At 37.7% G+C, this 19,580-nt stretch overlaps 1 protein-coding gene across 2 annotated transcripts in view; it reads right to left on the bottom strand.

Annotated features, from left to right (window-relative positions):
* Positions 1-398: 398 nt before the first annotated feature.
* Positions 399-19,580, bottom strand: part of LOC146004502 (trypsin-1) — a 105,328-nt gene continuing 86,146 nt past the window's right edge. For both annotated transcript variants that reach the window (XM_083143365.1, XM_083143366.1), the window contains exons 4-8: positions 15,831-15,996; positions 12,184-12,333; positions 6,934-7,076; positions 3,533-3,687; positions 399-953 (exon numbers count right to left, since the gene is read on the bottom strand). In XM_083143365.1, coding sequence (XP_082999491.1) covers positions 798-953; positions 3,533-3,687; positions 6,934-7,076; positions 12,184-12,333; positions 15,831-15,996 — 770 coding nt within the window. In that variant the 3' untranslated portion in view covers positions 399-797. The remainder of the gene's footprint in view (positions 954-3,532; positions 3,688-6,933; positions 7,077-12,183; positions 12,334-15,830; positions 15,997-19,580) is intronic.

The following is a 19,580-nucleotide window of genomic DNA, read 5'->3' as shown; positions in this document are numbered from 1 at the left end:
AAATTAAGAAAATTAAAGGTTTGCACAACAATTCTAACACAGAATAGCAATTAAATAATCAATTGTTAGAAACTTTCTGGCCCATCAAAACTATCAAATACCAAAATTATGTGAACTTTTTTACTTTGATCAACATGGTTTGAATTTCACTTCCAATGCAAAACAAAGTAATTGAGTCTGTTTCACTGGCACCTAAAAATCAAACGCAAATCTTGTACATAACACACTACATATGCTCAATCTACCTGCACAAGAATGATGACAAAATAAATTTCTGTATAAGTTCTTTTAATATTTACTTTATAATATGTGAGCAACTAAAACAAAAGAGGCCTCGGTGGGGGTTCGTTTTCTGGTTTCATCTCTGAAATAGCATGTAACAAAGAGGTACACAAGGCTCCAAAATAATAAACAATCATATATTGTTAACATAAAGCATAATTACATTCCTTTACTGAGATCATTGTTGCTCATGTATGTATACCCAGTAAAATACACTAAAATTAATAAACACATCAGTCGTACAATACAGACATACATTTTCTTCTTTTTTTTTAGAAAAATAATTACAACTATACATTCTATACATGAAATTGTCCATGTACAAGATTCAACTAACTTACATGCACAATGTATAATACAGGCCTTTTCAGAGCCATTACAGCTTCAAGTGATGAATGTTTCAGCAGTGTCTAAGTTTCAGTTTTCAGGCTTGGTGAAGCGGAAACATTTGTAATAAAAATGTTATTTCATTTCCTGAGATGGCACTATTTTTCGGCAGCTACTGTAGAGTTTCTTCATGTTATATTTGCAGCAATCCACCTTGTCGTCAAGGCAACTTTGTGGTAGATACCCGGCTGGTGGTCCACTGCGCATCCAAAGCCTGCAGATGTGATCCCTGCCAGGGTCCATCGTCCCTCCGAGAAGACTATGAGTGGTCCTCCAGAATCCCCCTGGACAGCAACAAGACATGTTATGAATTGATGTAATGTATGTCAAATTTTCTGTTCAACAGTGACGAAATGACGTAAAACATAGAACAGTGTGTTAAATTTTATGCTCAAGAAGACAGTATGTAATGAAATGAAGTCATATAAAACCAGTGCAGTATACTAAATTTTCAAAACAAAATATGTAACAAAATGTAGTAATGCAAATCAAATTTTCAAACCGCGATATATAACAAAATTATTTAATGTAAATCAATGGCTGGTTGCCACATTTTCTGTTCAACATCTAAACAATACATGTAATGAGATCAAGTAATATAAAAACAAAAACAATTTGTCTAATTTAAGAGGCATATTACAGGCAAAAAAGTACAGCCATAACAACTACACAATGGTACTTCACAGGAGGGATAAGCAACTTATTTTTTATTTGTACTTAAAAATGTATAATTAGCTACCATTTTTATAAATATTGTGTTGTTATCATCCATAGATAAGGTCACTAATTTTAGTACAAACTTATTATCAAAGCTGAAAGTAATTAAAAATATATACAATATAAACATGTAATCAGAAAGAATTAAGTTTTTAACTGTTGAACGATATATTTTAGCACATTCAGTATTTTGAATATGAATGAAATAGAGGAGACTGCTGGTTATGATGGGGGCTGGTTGTGACAAGCACTGTTCTGTGGAAACTATTAGTGATATTCATTTCTTGTTGACATTGGTGCCTCACTGGCACGCGTATTTCTTATTCATTATTTGCCAGTTGTGTGCTTCTCCCCAGAGAAGAGTTAGGTGGGTGTATTGTTTTTGTGGGTACTTTACCTAATTTCTGTGCTAAATATTATTTCCTCTCTGCAGTTTTCAATATAGCCTCAAACAGCAGTAATATACCATGAGAATTCTATTACTTATAGTCAGTATGTGAGAGGTTTTTATTCAAGTGAATTTAAACTTGAAGTTGAGATTAAAGGGTTAGAAGTGAAAAGTACATATGGGGTAGTTTTGACAAAAGTAAAGGGTAGGTTGTGACAGCTGTAAAATTACAGATATTTATGTGAAAAAGGGGAAAATTACTGAAAGTTAGCAATGTTCAGATAATGATGATGATTGTTTTTGACTTGTGTGTACAGAACCATTTTCCAATTCTAAGTCTCGATAAAAGTGGGTCCAGTGCCTTGAGTGTAAACAGTGGGTTGTACTGAGAGAAAACCTGCTTATATCCGTCAAAATTGTGACTCGGATGATGATACATAAAGCATCTTGAATTTAACAATTTATTATTTCATTGTATCATTATGTTCTTAACGATTATTTCATTTTTATATTAGACTAGACCTACACCATAATTTTCCTGACATGGTGTTAGAGTTATCACTTGATTAATAATTAGAAAATCAGATGGTGAGGCAACTTCTTCATCCTGACGGTGCAATTAATCATGAATTTTACCATTGAAATTATTTTTACTGTACAGTGATGGTACACAATTTGTCTATACTATGTAATTCAGAAGTGCTACATACTGTCACAACTAGCCCCACACCGGGGCATGTTGTCACAAAACGTTTCTCTTTCCTTTTTGCAAATACTGTCCTTGTGCTGTAACTTGAATAAATATATATAAAAAAATATGGTAATAGCTAAATGTATACACTTGCATTTGAGACGAAAAAATTGTGAAAATAAAGATAACAATATCCTCATTTTGTCACAACGAACACCGGTCTCCTCTAGACTTATTAGGTGTTAGTAATTACAATATTTTATATCGCAGGCTATAATCACATACACCTTAGAACCACGACATTGCAAATTTGTAGAACATAAGTAATACAGAATAGATTACTGATGGTCATAGCCAATGTATGACATATGGAATTTACTTGGTTGAAATATTATAGTAACAATAACTGTCAATAATAAGGATGTACTATGATGAAGATAGTGAGGGTTCCACTTCCCACCCTCTACATGCTTTTATGGAAGATGCAATGCACTGGTGATATCTTTATTTTTATTTTTTCCATTATGTAGGATTTCATGGTTGTAATCCTTAGCATAAATAAGATATTTTCCTTTCTATCTTTTTCCGGCACGGTGAATTTGGATAAGTACACACATTTGTTGCGCAGGATAACAGACATCAACAGAACTTAACATTCATGAACTTCTGTGCTCTGTTAAGTTCTAACAAAGATTGCTTTAGAATTTTCTTTTTGAAATGCATTACTGGCATCTTCTGTATCAGATACATTGTTTTCACCATCTCGCAAGTGGTACATGATTTGAACCACTATGCACTAAGCAGCACTTAAAAAGTGAGGGGCAAATGTTGTGTACCCCTGTGCAACATATATTCTAACAGTGTTGGGGCAAATAATGCTGCACACAGTAAAATCCCAACATTACATATCTAACCTCTTCCTGGTAAGATTTGCAGGTGTGAGGTGTGCATTGAATAGTATTTGAATTGTTGTCCAGAGCAAAATCAAACAGCAGAGTAGATATAACAAGGGTTATATTCAAGTTTAACAAACTACCTATCGTCATACACATAACTATAATACTTACAAGACACGCGTCCATCCTACCATCTCTGTGGCCAGCACAGAACATTTCGGGATAGAGCTCAAGGTGGATACTTTTCTGCTGGTGCCATTTTAAGCATTCGGCATCGCTTAGGATTGGGACTGTTGCTTTCTGAAGGATATTGGTCCCAGTTTTTCCTGAAAAAAATACATAAGAATCATAAGAATTCTGAAACTGAAATTACCTGTGAATCACATGACTCTAATTTTAAAGTGAGTTCTATAGTTGCAAAATATGTACATTGCACAAGCAGAAATATGGTGCAGACACACATGATTTTTTTTAAAAAATTAAATAGCTATGAATATAGACATTGTATCTTCATTCTAGTTAAGATTTTGAAATAACACAAGATATTAGAATTAGATCGTGGCAATTTTGTTTAGTGTTTCCATTTCTGCTTTATAACCTGAAGGTCGCAAGGTCGAATCCAACTATGGTAAGATTTTTAAATCATAAATTACTTTTGTAGTGGTGAAATGAGACCTAATTCTCTCTCTGTGGAGAAAAATATTGAACCTAAACTAAAATATATAGTAATGTACAAAATGTATCACAAATAATACATTCAACAAGGCAAATTGATGAAATTTAGTAAATTATTTTATGAGCTGCTCGTCAGTTGTGAACTAATTGCTAAAGACCTAATCAGTGCATAGTTTATTCCTTGTCCATGTTTTTTTTTCGGTTTTGAGTTTTTAAGTCCACTTTATGCAAAGATAGTTTATTGGTCCTGGACCTACAGTTTAAAGTGGGATCTGAACCACATCAACCTAGTATCTAACAAGTGACTCCTTGATCACAAGGCGGTGATATTACCACTATTCCATCGAGGAGGCCTTCCATGGATCTGTGATGAAGTTGCTGTGCAACCGTTTGATGGCGCTAGTGACTTAAGGCTGGTTTACATTGGTCGAGAGAGGGGGAGAGTTACTGGGACGAGTTACTGGGACGAGTTACTGGCCTGGCCTGACTGCTCGACTCGACTCTTCTATGGCGAGTAGCTGTTTACACACTTTCTATCAAAGTGGAATAGTGGCTGCAGCTGTTGATTGACGTCGTTGGCGATTTTTTTTAAAAAGTTATGAAACGGTTTACACACTTTTTCTCACAAGAAATGAATACAATAATTCACCGGGACATGTCTAAAGGACCGTCTAAAGGACATGTCGACCGTTCTTTGTTGTGTAGAACGTAAATTACTCATTTTTAATTTTACTTCTCCTACGCCAAATACATCATGTCTTATCTTCAGCACTTAAAGCATCATACGCCCGTGGTTTATTTTGTTTGTTCCTATAATCGACACAAATTCCATGCACATTGGACACTCGCACAACACAAGACTCTAAAATGTCCTCAGAAAGCGTTTGCATTGACCGAGTGGTCTGTCGAGTTTACGCGCGACTGTCCTGACTACTGGAGCGATTACTGGCTCCAGTACTATCCCAAGTTGTTTACACGAGGAGAGTAGCTCGCTTTAGCCTACTCGCTCCAGCTACTCTCCCGTCTACTCGACCAATGTCAACCAGGCTTTACGCGTTCGCTTTTCCACAATAAAAAGTGGAATACCTAGAGAGTATTCCTGTTCTAGCGTTTAATATCTGCACATTACAACTGTCGTTTTATAGTTTAACACGCAAGTAATACATTAATTACTTTACCGTCATTACGTCATTGCGCAAAACGATAAGAAAATGACTTAGTGATAATCCTGGGGAGGTTACATACATGATTGATTGATTGAATTGATTTATTTTACTTCGCTTTTCTGCCACTTTTGGCAGTAAATGAAGGGAAAATCGCAAAAATATACGGTCAGCATAGGCGCCGACTCCATGAGGTTTGGGGGGGGCTTTAGCCCCCCAATGTTAACAATGTGGGGGCAGAGCCCCGAAATAATTTTGCTTAAGAGAATCTAATGTACAGTATTATTTTGCTTCTCTTGTAAAGTTTACTCTGAATTGTGCCACATGAACGTAACTTTAAAAACACATTTGAAATGTTCTAGACCATCAACTTTGGGGGGAGGGCTATGGCCAGATACAGCAAAACACATGACTTATTACTATATACTAAGTATATAATTGTGAGTATTTTTTTTTTACTAAAAAGAGTTTGAAAAGAAGATGTGCATGAACTAGGAGAGCGGAGGGGACGTTCGGGCTACAAATGGCTCTTACATGACATTCAGAACGAGATCATTGATATACAGGGTGTTTCCGTGCTGATGATACAAACTTTCAGGGGTGATGGAGAAGGGCACATGTATCAATGTGAGATAAGGAACGCTGGTCCGGAAACGACTTAGTCGAAAGTTATAAGCGAAAATCGGGGTATGAAGATGTAATACTTTTATTACCTGCACAAATTGCAGAAGCTGTTCCGTGGCCAGCTCGGTCACCTGATCTGACCCCACTTGATTTCTTCTTGTGGGGTTATGTGAAAAGTCTTGTGTACGAGAGACCTGTCGAGACTGAAGAGGATCTCTTGGCAAGAATTCTCGCTGTGACATTGTTCGAACGACCCTGCGGTTGTTCCAACGGGTACGCCAGAACTTTGTGCGACGATGTCCTGCCTGCAGCGAAGCTGGGGGACTCCACTTTGAACAACTGTTGTGAATGTAGCAGCTTGTGAAACTTGTGAAGGTAATAAAAGTATTACATCTTCATACACCGATTTTCGCTTATAACTTTCGACTAAGTCGTTTCCGGACCAGTGTTCCTTATCTCAAATTGATACATGTGGCCTTCTCCATCGTCCCTGAAAGTTTGCATCAACAGCCCGGAAACACCCTGTATAAGGGAGATCTGATTTGCGCTCCATGGTAGCAGATATTAAAAGTCGGGAATATTTTGCTATTATGGTTGACAAAACTTGTGACATATTGACATTCTGATTCGAACTGTAAATGAAAATTTTAAGATTGTTGAGGAATTCATGGATTTTTACGAGGTTCCTAACACTGAGGCCAAAACTTAAAAAAGGGAGTGGAGTGAGTCATTCATTAATTTATTTCAGTGATCAGAGGGCTCCCAATAATTTTGACAAGTCGGCGCCCGGACAGCACACAACAACACAAGTTCCATAGAAGATTATACTGGCCATGTGTTCAGACGCCAGAGCGTCCTTAGACTGCAAAAAGCATTCCAGGATGTACTACGTGGAAGTAAGGTTGACATTGGGGTGTCCTCTTAAAGGGTCACCCTTACACCCCTAGTTACATAACTTATAAAGAAGTATGTTTGATTTATAGAAGGAAGAAATCAGTAATGTACAAATAATGTGTTTATCCAAGCAGACGTCTTATAATAAAATATGCAAAGATCCCTATTCTATAATAAGAATTGAAAGTACAAAGTGAAGTACGATTTCTTCCATACCGTATGATGTATCAGTTTTCCCCCATCCCGCAACTACGGCGGTTTTTCCTCTGAAACTTGAATTCAGTCGTGGTAGACAGATGGGTAGGATGTTCTCCTTGAATACCACTGGTCTATTTAGCCTTAGAAGAGCTATGTCGAATCTGGAAATATAAATACAAAGATGAAACACAGTCATATATTTCGATTAGTATGCATAAAGAAATAAGCAACTCTGAATTATTCATCGAGAAATCAGTGTGTCTGATCAGGATACTTTTTTCGGGAGAGCTTGAAACACTGCGCTGGAAGATTGTTAAGGGAAAAAATAATACTGAATATCAATTTGCAATATACCTGTTAATACGTATAGATCTACCTTCTGCCAGAATGTTATCAGGAAACCTTTACACATAGCAGGAAATTTTCCATCTTTGGAGGTGTTCTTTAAGCAGAATGTCAAAGATGTCGAAATTTACGAGAAACGCCAAAAACCCTCACTAGTAAATTTGTACTTATTTAATTCAATCCGTAAATTTCTTGACCAGACACGTAGCCAGGGGGAGGGCTGCTAAAGCTTCCAGAAATCTTACAAATATCTAATTTAAATGTTATTTTTATTGTTAATAACAGAAATAAAGTTATAACCACAGCAAAAACTGCATTATATCGAAAAGAGTTTAGTGCATAATAGAAAAAAATATGTTACATTTTTAAATTCTACCATTTAATCCAAAGAAAATGTGATCCACAGCTTCGAAAACTTAATACTTTTCTTTGTGAGAGATCACAGAATATAAACTTTATGAGTACAATTTACCACTGAGTGTTAAAGCCGTTTTTTTAACGACTGTGTAAACACAATAACTGTGATTTTCAGTCCACTAACTACAAAATATTAGAAAAATAATGGGCAACAATTGCGTTAGATATTCACTGATACGGTGGATTGAGTAGCAAAGTTTTTCCATTTATGTAATAATAACAATACATTTGGATTGAAATTTGTATATTATAATAACTTATAATAGTTTTTATTGTAAAATAACAATAATTATTATTGTCATTATTATTTGTACTAATCAAGTTTTATCCATGGCCTGACCCCCCCCTAAAAATATTTCTGGCGACGCCTGTGCTGAGCCCCCGAAATAAAATTCTGGCTACGGGCCTGTTCTTGAGCGAAGATTTAGTCGGGTCTCAAAGTCATACGACCCCGTTTTGAAAGCGCTTCTAGTCTTCTTAATGGGTGTAAAACACCTACTAAAGAATTATTCGTAAACTTTCATATGATATTCGCTGTCGACACTTTTCCAGAAAATATACAAAGTACACAAATCATTACCTCTCTATTAAATTAAATTTAAAATAATGTAAACACACGAACAAGCGCAACAAGAGCTGGTACAGCCAAAGCACACTTAGTTATCTGACAGCTAAAACAGGCAATGTTCTTTCTACTAATTTTAAAACATGCACCAGTAAGACACGATTTTCCCGTATTCTGCGTACTCACATCCTTCAATATTAATCTGTTGTAAATCTTCCCTGTTTCTTGCATTCTCATTTGATTTATTTTTCGCTTACTCTTGTTTATTCTTCGTCCATCTCTGCCCTGCAGGGTTGTTGATGGTCCAGGAATTTTAATTAAATTCAATTCCGGTCCAGGAGAGAAAATCAGCAAGCGTAAATGGGTTCTGGACCGTAAAGAACCTTCTTATCTGTCAAGTATTTCTATTTGGTCCAGGAACTGTTTTCCTGATCAATTCAAATGCTGTCCAGGATCCTTTTCCTGATCATTTTAAATAGGGTCAAAGTTGGACCGAATTTAAATTGTGCAAGCAAAAAGGTTTCGGTACTGTTACGGAACCCATCAGAATTTATGGGTTACTGAATCTTTAACAATCCTGTTGTCAAGTGCTATAAATTCCCTCTTTCCCCTCTATGTATTGTTTGTCTATTTGATATTTATATCTTAATACTTTGCGCAAAGCATCTTCAAAGGTTAGATGTATTTTTACCCCGTTATTTATTATCGTAATTATTCTTCAAATGCTTTTGGCATCCGTTTAAATTCACTCATAAAGTCAAGTCCATGACACAAGATACAGATATGCTATTTTTTTGTTTATTTTACTTCGCTTTTCTGCCACTTTTTAGCCAATCGCGAAGATGAGGATGAGTAATGAATGATGAAATTGATGAAGGGACGCAAAGAACCCGGGATTCGAACCCGGGACTCCTGGCGTCGTAGCGAGCTGTGATACTGCCACGGAGGTCGGCTATAGATATGTAATCGCGAAAATGGTTTCATTATAACCGCACTACCAGTAACAAATTAATAATTATTATTATTTCACAACTTAGTATTCATGAAAATGTGTTTAGTATGCAAGTTTATCCACTTATAACCAATTTTGGACAATCATTTACGTTTTATTGAGATTGTGAAAAATAAGGTTATTACATACAGGATATGCCAGTGGTTTCCAAAGTGTGCGCCGTGGCTGGCTTACAGGGGCGCCGCGAAATATTCCAATATTTTCACTGAAATGATATGATTGTTCCAAATATTTGCTTATTTAGTACAGGAAAAGGTCTAAATATGGCCCCCCTCTTTTTATGTTGTCATTTTCGGAGGGAAAAAATATATCAAGCACTTGCCTTTAAAATGCATATCTATGAAATATATACTTAAATGTAATAGCATGCTAAAGTATAGAAGGTCTCCATTTTTTTTTTTAAAAAAAGCAATTTCCAAAAAATGGTAAAATGATGTATTTCAAAATTGTGGTCTAAATATGGGCTACTAGTGGCAATATCACAAAAAGCAATTACAATTTTAAAAAACAGTCATTTATCGCTAAAACATTATAAAATTCATATATATGTATAATCTGTTGTTTTGAAAATCACGCGGAATGGGAAAAATCTAAATTAAGAAAAACATCCAAATATTTGTTGAAAATGTGATCTCAACATTAGACCTCATGTCATAGCCCATATTTAGACCATCACGCTATTTTTCTTCAATTTATTTTCGCTCTCTGTGGTACATATTTCACAAACAAATCATGGCATTATAAAAGCCCACATTTGTTTTATGTACCGCTAATATCATAACCTATACAAAGCAGATGAGAATTCAGAAAACGCGGAGTTAAAACATACCTGCAAAAAGTTTTCGGAGGTCGCAATTCTAATTCGGTCCAAGGCCGAAACTAACCTCCACTTTCTCTTGCGAATTGGCGCCGCAACCTTTGTTCTTGAGAGATAACCAGTTCCAATAGCCTCTGCCAGGCTGGAAGCGCTGATAACTCCAAAACCCATATTTAAACCTTCGCCCATATTTAGACCTTCTCCTCTACTTTTTACATGTAAAATGTTTCTGAATTTGAAATGTGTATCTTTTTTAACTAAGGCAAGGAACCTAAACACACTAACTGAACGTTGCAAGTGTTAGATAGGTGGACATTTTGACTAGGGCGCCGCGGAAAAAAAATTGAAACACCAAGGGCGCTGTGAAACGAAGAGGTTTGGGATGGAAACCTTTTAGAAATGCAATATATTTATTAATTGATGGAGCCAACTGGCCGAGCCCAATTATGGTGCTCTAATTACATAATTACATAATATTACTACAATATATTCCCTGCAGTGTTCCAGTAATAGTATTTCTAAGATTGTATAAACTAATTGCAAAAATCTCAATTGTGTTATTTACACTTGAAATTGTGTTGAAAGAGTTGCACGCTCTCCACGCCGGAGAGGTAGAAAGAATTGACGTTTCCGCTCTCTGGCAAAGAAAGATTTTCTGCTTCGGACGTGTTTTGGAAACGGGAACATTAAATGTTACGGCTGTTAACATTGTTGATAAAGAGCAGGTCAGTTACTTGTCGCCGGAGTGCTAGTTTGCTGAAGTTGTTCTCTGAAAGTAGATTATCGTATGAATCGAATGTTGGATATTCTCCACAAGTTTTGAATTTGAGGTATCGAAGGAACTGTCACTGAATACGTTCTAGTCTATGTCTATTTGAGTGAAATTGCATATTACAGACGCATATTCTAGTTTTGACGGTACGAAGGAAAATTAAAGTACTTTCACTGGTTCTATTCTCGTGAGGTCGTGGCTTGGTCGTTTTTAAAACCTAAGTTTCTGAAAGCGTCGTTAGTAACAGTTTCAATAAGCTTATTAAATTTGAGCTTGGTGTCGAAAGTCACTCCGAGGTCATTAATTTAATATTTGCGTGTGATTTGTATATTTTTAATGCGGTATGGGAAAGCATAAGGTGCTTTGCGTTTTGACTAAGTGACTACGCTGCATTTTGTTGGGTTTAGATCTAACTTCTTATTTTTACACCACGAAATCACTCTGTTTACATTTTCCTGTAGTTTTATACAGTCTTCAGAGGTAGTTACTTCGTGGAAAAGCTTAAGATCATCGGCGAAAAGCAACTTTTGAGAATTTTGTATGCAGTCGTTGATAAGTAATAAATACAAAAGCTGTCCATGATTGGACCCTTATGGAACACAAGAACGGGACGACTTCTGATTTTCCTGTATACTGCAGTTGCGTTCGATCGGCCAAATATGAAATTTAAAGTATTTAGTGAAATATTGAATGAAGCAATTTTCTGTAGAAATATATCATGGTCAATTTTGTCAAATGCCTTAGTAAAATCCGTGCATCGACTTGCCCTATGTTATCTAGTACATTGCATGCGTAATGAGTATACGTGTGATTTCGGTAAATTTTCCTGCATTTCTTCTTTGTCACTAATCCGACGAACAACTTGACAACGTGCTCTGTTCCGCTGATGTAGATCAACTACCAATGCTCACAGCGGAACGGGGCAAATGCAGTGTGTTGTCAAAATCAGCCGCTAGGTGCCCTCAGTAATCACAGCTAACTCTCTGTGCTTTTACATTATTAACTTCGTGATTATATAATTTGTTGTTTATCTGTATTTTTGTCATTTTACATTGGTTTTCTGCCACTTTGGCCAATCGAAACGAAGAAATTGATTCAAGGGCATTCACAAAGACATTTGTAAATGTTTACGTATACAATAGCCTGCAAAAGTGTATTTAAAAAGATTTAATTGGGACAGACTTTATGGGTGAGAAATGTCGCATTCTGTTAGATGACATGTATCGCGAATAGTCATTCCACTTGCAGGTATCAATTATTGTTCAAGCAATAATAACCGTATACTTGGGCAAAATTGCAAAACCTCATTCAATTACGAAAACAAACAACTTTTGTCTTACCTATCAGGCTGGGTTATCCTGTACTGGAAGTTCGGGTGTATTATTTTCTGGACAACCTTGAGTACTTCTTCAGAGAGAGGCTCCAGGTATCGACCAGTATTTTGTGTATCGTATTCTCCTAGGTATACGGTAATATCCTTCAATCGTGCCCTGAAATTGATAAAAAAAATTGATGAGTATTGTCCTGAAATGCCACAAAAAAATAAATCCCTCGTGTATTGCAGCAGGATACCATGAAGGTATAATTGATGTGATGTGATGAGCACCATACTCCAACTAACATATTGCGTTGCCTTGAAAACAAAACAACGTCTTGCCGTACAAAAACATGTACTGCAATGGTAATAGACCTATATTTCTACCACTATCTTGACAAATAGACGCATAAATGTTTATACTTGAATTCTGTGAATGTTATTGACAATAGTTCTTTATTAGCATTCATTGTTTATTGCATGTTTAGTGTCTCTACTACTTACACTTTTCACTCCAACTCTAAGTTTCAAAACAGCGCCCATTATCAAATCTTCAGGTGAACATTTCTACCTCTCTGCGCCTATTATCAAGTCTTCAAGTGAACATTTCTATCTCTCTGCGCCCATTATCAAGTCTTCAGGTGAACATTTCTATCTCTCTGCGCCCATTATCAAGTCTTCAGGTGAACATTTCTATCTCTCTGCGCCCATTATCAAGTCTTCAGGTGAACATTTCTACCTCTCTGCGCCCATTATCAAGTCTTCAGGTGAACATTTCTATCTCTCTGCGCCCATTATCAAGTCTTCAGGTGAACATTTCTACCTCTCTGCGCCCATTATCAAGTCTTCAGGTGAACATTTCTACCTCTCTGCGCCCATTATCAAGTCTTCAGGTGAACATTTCTACCTCTCTGCGCCCATTATCAAGTCTTCAGGTGAACATTTCTACCTCTCTGCGCCCATTATCAAGTCTTCAGGTGAACATTTCTATCTCTCTGCGCCCATTATCAAGTCTTCAGGTGAACATTTCTATCTCTCTGCGCCCATTATCAAGTCTTCAGGTGAACATTTCTATCTCTCTGCGCCCATTATCAAGTCTTCAGGTGAACATTTCTATCTCTCTGCGCCCATTATCAAGTCTTCACGTGAACATTTCTATCTCTCTGCGCCCATTATCAAGTATTCAGGTGAACATTTCTATATTTCTTTCCTTCTACCTCTCTCACTCTTTTGAGAAAGAGAAAGGGAGAGAGAGAGAGAGAGGCGGGGCCTCCCGATGACGTTGTGGTAACGTCACCGCCTTGTAATCAAGAGATCCCGGGATCGATACCCGGTGGAGGCACATAGTGGTTCTGATCCCACTTTAAACTGTATGTCCAGTCCCCATTAGCCTTACTGTGGATAAAGTGGACTTAAAACATCAATTCAAATAAACTTTCAAGGATAGAGAGATTAAGAGAAGAAGAATGAGAAAAGTGAGAGAGATTAAGAGAGAGGGAGCATAAAGAAAGAGAGAATTATTCACCTGAAGAGGAGATATGAAGTGCTACGTCGAAACGTAGTGTTTGAATATATATACGTAGTAATAACAATAGACAAAGGATAATGATCAATTAACATTGCATGCTATACTTGAGTGCTGAATCTAAGATTGAAAAGAAGTTGATTTCAAACAAGAAGTGTTCAGATTGACATTTGTACGTACATTGTATTTATACTGAGAAGAAACTTAAGCAAAACTGTGAGGCTAGAACAGCCACAGGCTGAACCTCGCCCTTTAATAAAGAAAATTTGAATTTGAATTTGATTTCAGTCAGACAATTATTTGTCTAGCCGAGAGAGGGCGTTGTTCTTTGTCGCGTCTACGTAACTTTATTCTCCCTTAATGTAAAGACATTTACAGTTACATAAAACTGTAAACTATATACTAGTTATTTACTCAGCTAACTGCAATTCAATATGAGAATAAATAAATAAATATACATGGGCTAAACTTCCCCAAGTACCTAAACCTTACAAATACACTGCCCTCCAGAAATTAAGCAACAACAAAAAAATGTGAGGTAAAAGAGAAAACAGTTGGAGAAAAGAGAAGAAGAGTGGTGGGCACTCTGAAAGAAAGCAACGAATGCGTTAGGGATCATATCCCTTATTAGTGTCAGACAACGGTCACTTTCGTTACAAATAAAAACGTACACCCTCCGGCCTTGTGTTTGATTCTATTGGATGATCACCATTTGTTGCTTAATTTATGGAGAGCAGTGTATAAGATTAGTCCATTAAGTAGAATGTGTGTTTGGTATAATACACTAACAATTAGTAACCAGACCCTACATTTCTAAATGTCATTTAAGCTTTATAAAAATTTGATAGAATCAAATTTATAGTTAATCATTATGGTACCAGTATTTTATCTTCTATATATGAGGGTGGATCAAATGAAAACGGAACCGTGGATGTACGGAACAGAGCTCTCCACCGTCGAAAAAGTCCAAGATGGTGAAGAGTAGTGGCAAAGTGATGTTGACATGTTTTTTCGATCATGAAGGACCCCTTCTCCTTAAGTTCCTGAACCTGGTCAAGTGATCAACGCTGCTTGTTACTGCAGTACCCTCCACCGTTTGCGTGCAGCAATGAAGGTAAAACGGCCGGGTCTGTTGTCCTCTGGAGTGGTTTTGCTGCATGACGACGCGTGGCCACATACGTCAGCTGTTACAAAGAACACGTCGACGATGTTTGGGTGTGCAGTGTTGGAACACCCACCGTATAGCCATGATCTTTCGCCATGCGACTTCCATATCTTTGGTCCGTTGAAAAAGGCATTGAAGGGTCGGCGTTTCCACTAGGACAATAAAGTCATGGACAATGTTCCAACTGGTTCAGTCTCAGCCAATTACGAGCAGGGTATTCACCGCTTGGTGAAACAGTGGGACAAGTGGTTGTGTAACTTTGGAGATTACGTTTGAAATAAACCTTGTTGATTTCATTCTGTGGCCCCTGTTCCGTTTTCATTTGATACACCCTAATATTATACAATTATACATGTATATGGCCGTGTTCTTGTATGGTGAATGAGAAGTAAAAGTTCCAGATTTGTTAATTTGACTTTTCTGTGAATATTTAATTGATTACTTGTATTATCAGTCCATTATCAGTATGTATGATTGTACTGGTTCATTTTGTGTTCACTGTGTATAAACCAATATATGTATGTGATTATCTGTCATTTCTAATAGGTTTCGTCTCTGTTGGGAGAAATAATTTAATAAGAAAATTTCTTATTTTTATTCGGCGACTCTGTCTTTGTTAATGTTGAGTAGGTTTTGTCTACTATTAGGGGAAGGGTGCAAATGTTCTCTGTGCTGATGCACCCACAAGGGATCTAGTAGTCAATCGATAAATGAATTACCCAAGCTGCAGTCAGTTCGTTTCATCCCTTATCATTCTTTTAATAGTGGAACCGCGGGCAAAAGAACCTGCGCAGACCCGCGACTCCTGTGCACCGTACTCCCGCGTGGAGGGTAGGGGAAGAGTGGAGCATGCTTCCTTGTGGATCGAATTGAATCGATGGAGGGGAAGGTGCGAGGATACTTTGGGCCGAATATTCTTTTCCTTGTGGTCGCTCTATACATAGTGCAAAATATCGGCATTGTACCCTTTGAGAACGCTAACCTGTGTATACAATGAGCAGCCGTGGCCACGAACTGATGACTGACGAGCACGCCCCCGCACTGGTAGCCCGCGATCCGGATGTGGGCCTGCCACGGGAACTCTCCAAAGAATGCTTCGTTCCCTCCGATGATCCTCTTCTGAAATCCCAGTTGCTGTACGCCACATTCTGGAATGTAAAGTTGTGTGTATTTATTTATTAACTCTTCTTTCACATGGCTCGTGCCTTGTCTTAGGATCGCTTTAGACGAAAGTATTTTCCTTAACATTTACGCTATGACCAAAATGTTACCGAGTATAGTTAAAAATCTTATCGAATTTCAGATGCCGTGGTATATTTCATGGCATTTCTCAAGGATAGGCTCGGTCCGAATCATTTTTCGTAGCGTAACCAATCATAAGCGACCTCTAGGTCACGAGTGCAGTTGTAATGGCGGCCGCGTGAAATGTAAACAATGTATCACTTCACATTTTTAAAAGCCGATAACTATTGAACCAAGAAGAATAATGTTCCCAATAAAAAGGTTTTAGTTACAAATCAATGGCGCTGTATAAATATATACTTTATAACTTATACAGTGCACGCATGGGAGAATATTTTAGTTGTTTCAATTGTAAACGCCGTGCACTCATCAAAGATGGTGTAACTCGGTGTGCCTTTCGTGCTGTATATATTGTATATAGCTAACCGAAAAGTGACATGAAATGCTTGCGTGTAAAGTACTACCTGCTACAGATTTTTGGAAGCATTTACATAGCATTTATGCTAGCAAAAATGTTGAAGGAAAAATGCTTCCGTCTTAAGCGGGTATTACACTAAACCATAACACATTTCTGTATCTACAGGGTGAGGCAAAAGTCATGCTACATAGGAAAACAATATATATATTATATATCATATGTGCATAAAAACATACATGAGTGATGCGTAATGGTTACGGTTATGGCACATGTTCAATGTGCGCACCATCGGTTTGAATGTGTTTTCGATTCTCCCAGTTGCGTAAGACATCTGCTAGTGTGGTGGGGGTGATTTGCGAGATGATGCCTGTGATCCTTTCATTCAGGTAGTCCAGGCTCTTGATTTTCTTATCGTACACAGGGGTGTTATGTATGGCAACCATTCACCTAAGAAATCTCACTTTTGCCTCATCCTGTACATTAAAGCATGGTATAAATCACACATACGTTTATCCGACACGGCAAACAAGAGTAAGAAAGAAACAAACACACACGGCAAACAAAATACCAAGTAACTTTAGTCTAGAAATTTTTTATCAAGAATATCATTTCTATTTGTTACTTAACATGATGTTTTCATGCATGTATATTTTTTATTAAAAAACGAGTACATTGTAGTGAAATTTAATAATTCCACTAACTCTCGCAAAATTGTTGTCGGAAGTGGATTTACAAAATCATTTATATATTAGGTTTGCAACACTTAACTCCATCAAATTTATATACAGGGTGTCCATAAAGTCTCACCCCACCCTGGGTATTGTGAGAACGGCTAGGAAGAAATGGCGAAACACATATTTCATGATGTTCAGGGGGAAACGTTTTGAGGCCAACCATTCCCTACCCGGCCCCCCTACAAGGGATCGACTCAATTTTTTTCAAATACTAGCAAGGGGGTCGAAGAATATGTCGTTTGAAAGGTCTTATCATAACAACAATAATGCAGCAAATCCGGAGTTTCTACGCAGCTCCAATTGACAATGACGTGAAATCAAATGTGGAACATGACCAGAATTGGACAGGACTCCAACTCCTACAGTAGTAATCCTAGACAACAGTGGGAGCCGGAAAAATGTTCCTACACATGTAGCATGTAGTTTGAAACTGTCAGATGAAAATGCCCTCAGAATATTTGAGAAAAGAATATTAAGACAGATATATGGACCTGTGAAGGAAGATGGCTACTGGAGAATAAGATAAAATGCAGAGCTAGATGATTTAAAAAAAAGTCCAAGATATAGTGAGATTTGTCAAAGCCCAGAGAATAAAGTGGTTGGGGCATGTGGAGAGAATGATAGAAGACCGGATGCCAAGAAGAATGTTGAAAGAAAAGCTTCACCACGCAAGAAGAAGGGCAGACCACGACTTCGATGGATATACGACGTCGCTGCGAACTTGCGGACGATGAAAATTAAAGGATGGAGGAGAAGAATTGATGATAGATTGGAATGTTACAACACGTACACCACTAAAAGTCAAATTGAGCTTACCTACTATTTAGAGAAGATGTTCGAAATGAGCCCCATTCACTTCTTAGCAGTAGAACAGACGAGTATGAAATGCACGTCGCACTTTGCTGAACGTGTCTGCTGAAATGTCTCTACAGGCTGCTATTATTATCTGTTGCAGATCAGCAAGACTACCAAGTTCTGTTTTGTACACAACAGATTTAACGTGTCCCCAAAGGAAAAAAATCGTTCGGAGACAAATCAGGCGATCTCGCGCAGGCCATTCGATGGTACCACGACGGCCTATCCACCTATTGGGATACTGTTCGTTCAAGTACTCACGTACGTCCCGGCTGTAGTGAGCAGGACATCCATCTTGCTGAAAAACGATATTGTCCGCATCAAATTCAGGCACACCATTGACATCGACTGAGTTTTCTACAAGGTCCGTTACCAAGGGATCCATTGTGTCACGTAGAATTTACAGGTACAGATTACCGTTTAAATTGCCATTAAGAAATAGGGGTCCAATTATGTGGTTTCCTAAAATACCTGCCCACACATTAACCTTCTCAGGTCTTTGCGTATGGCCTTCCCTCACAACATGGGGATTTACATCTGCCCATACTCGAACATTGTGTTTATTAACACAGCCATTTAGGAAAAAAGAACTTTCGTCACTGAAACAGATGTTGTGTAAGAAGTTCTCGTTGTTAGCAATCCTGTCACACATAATTTCGCAAAACTCAATTCATCTATCGAAATCATCATCTCCTAGTTCTTGCTTTATCTGCATTTTGTAAGGATGAAATTTGTGTAATTTTAACACCTTACTGATAGAACTCCGTGGAATGTTACTTGCTTCTTCTATTTGTCTGAGAGACGTTTCAGGATTTACAGTCACGCGCCCTATCACTTCCAATACTGTTGCCTCATCGATGTGAGGTCGTCCTGGACGTCGTCTGTCATTGACGCTTTGCGTTTCACGGAATTTTTTCACAAGGTCTGAAACATACTTATGGTCAATACTAGGGCGTTGGGGATACAATTCGTTAAATCGTCCAGCAGTGGCACGGTAGTTTCTGCCACATTCACCGAAAACAAAGAGAATTTCCACTTTGCCTGCGCCAGAACGCTCCCTTCCGGCACCATTCATTTTTCTCGTCGTTGCAAGCACTATAACCACCAAGACACACACACAAACAGAACCACGGTAACGGAAGATACAATAAACACGTTAGTAGAACACAGTGTGTACGACACTACAACTCTTCTACGTCCAGTATTTCAAAGTCACTTCGAACTTTTGCGGTCCGGTCTGTTTGCTTACGAGACCACAAGCAGAATGGTCCTGTTGAATCTTCATCGCGGTGGTAACACTGATTACTTGGTCTCGTTCGATACTCCGTCTGCATTCTCCTTTAAAACAAGAGAATGGGGCTCATTTCGAACATCTTCTGTAAATAGTTTGTAAGCTCAATTTGACTTTTAGCAGTAGCTCGTTGGGGCAGTTTTGCGCAAAGTATTATGGTGTACGTGTTGTAACATCTTGTACCCCCCCCCC

The sequence above is a fragment of the Lepisma saccharinum genome, chromosome 21 (genome assembly GCF_977018435.1).
Source record: "Lepisma saccharinum chromosome 21, izLepSacc3.1, whole genome shotgun sequence".
NCBI lineage: Eukaryota > Metazoa > Arthropoda > Insecta > Zygentoma > Lepismatidae > Lepisma > Lepisma saccharinum.
This window is presented reverse-complemented; position numbering and strand designations above follow the sequence as displayed.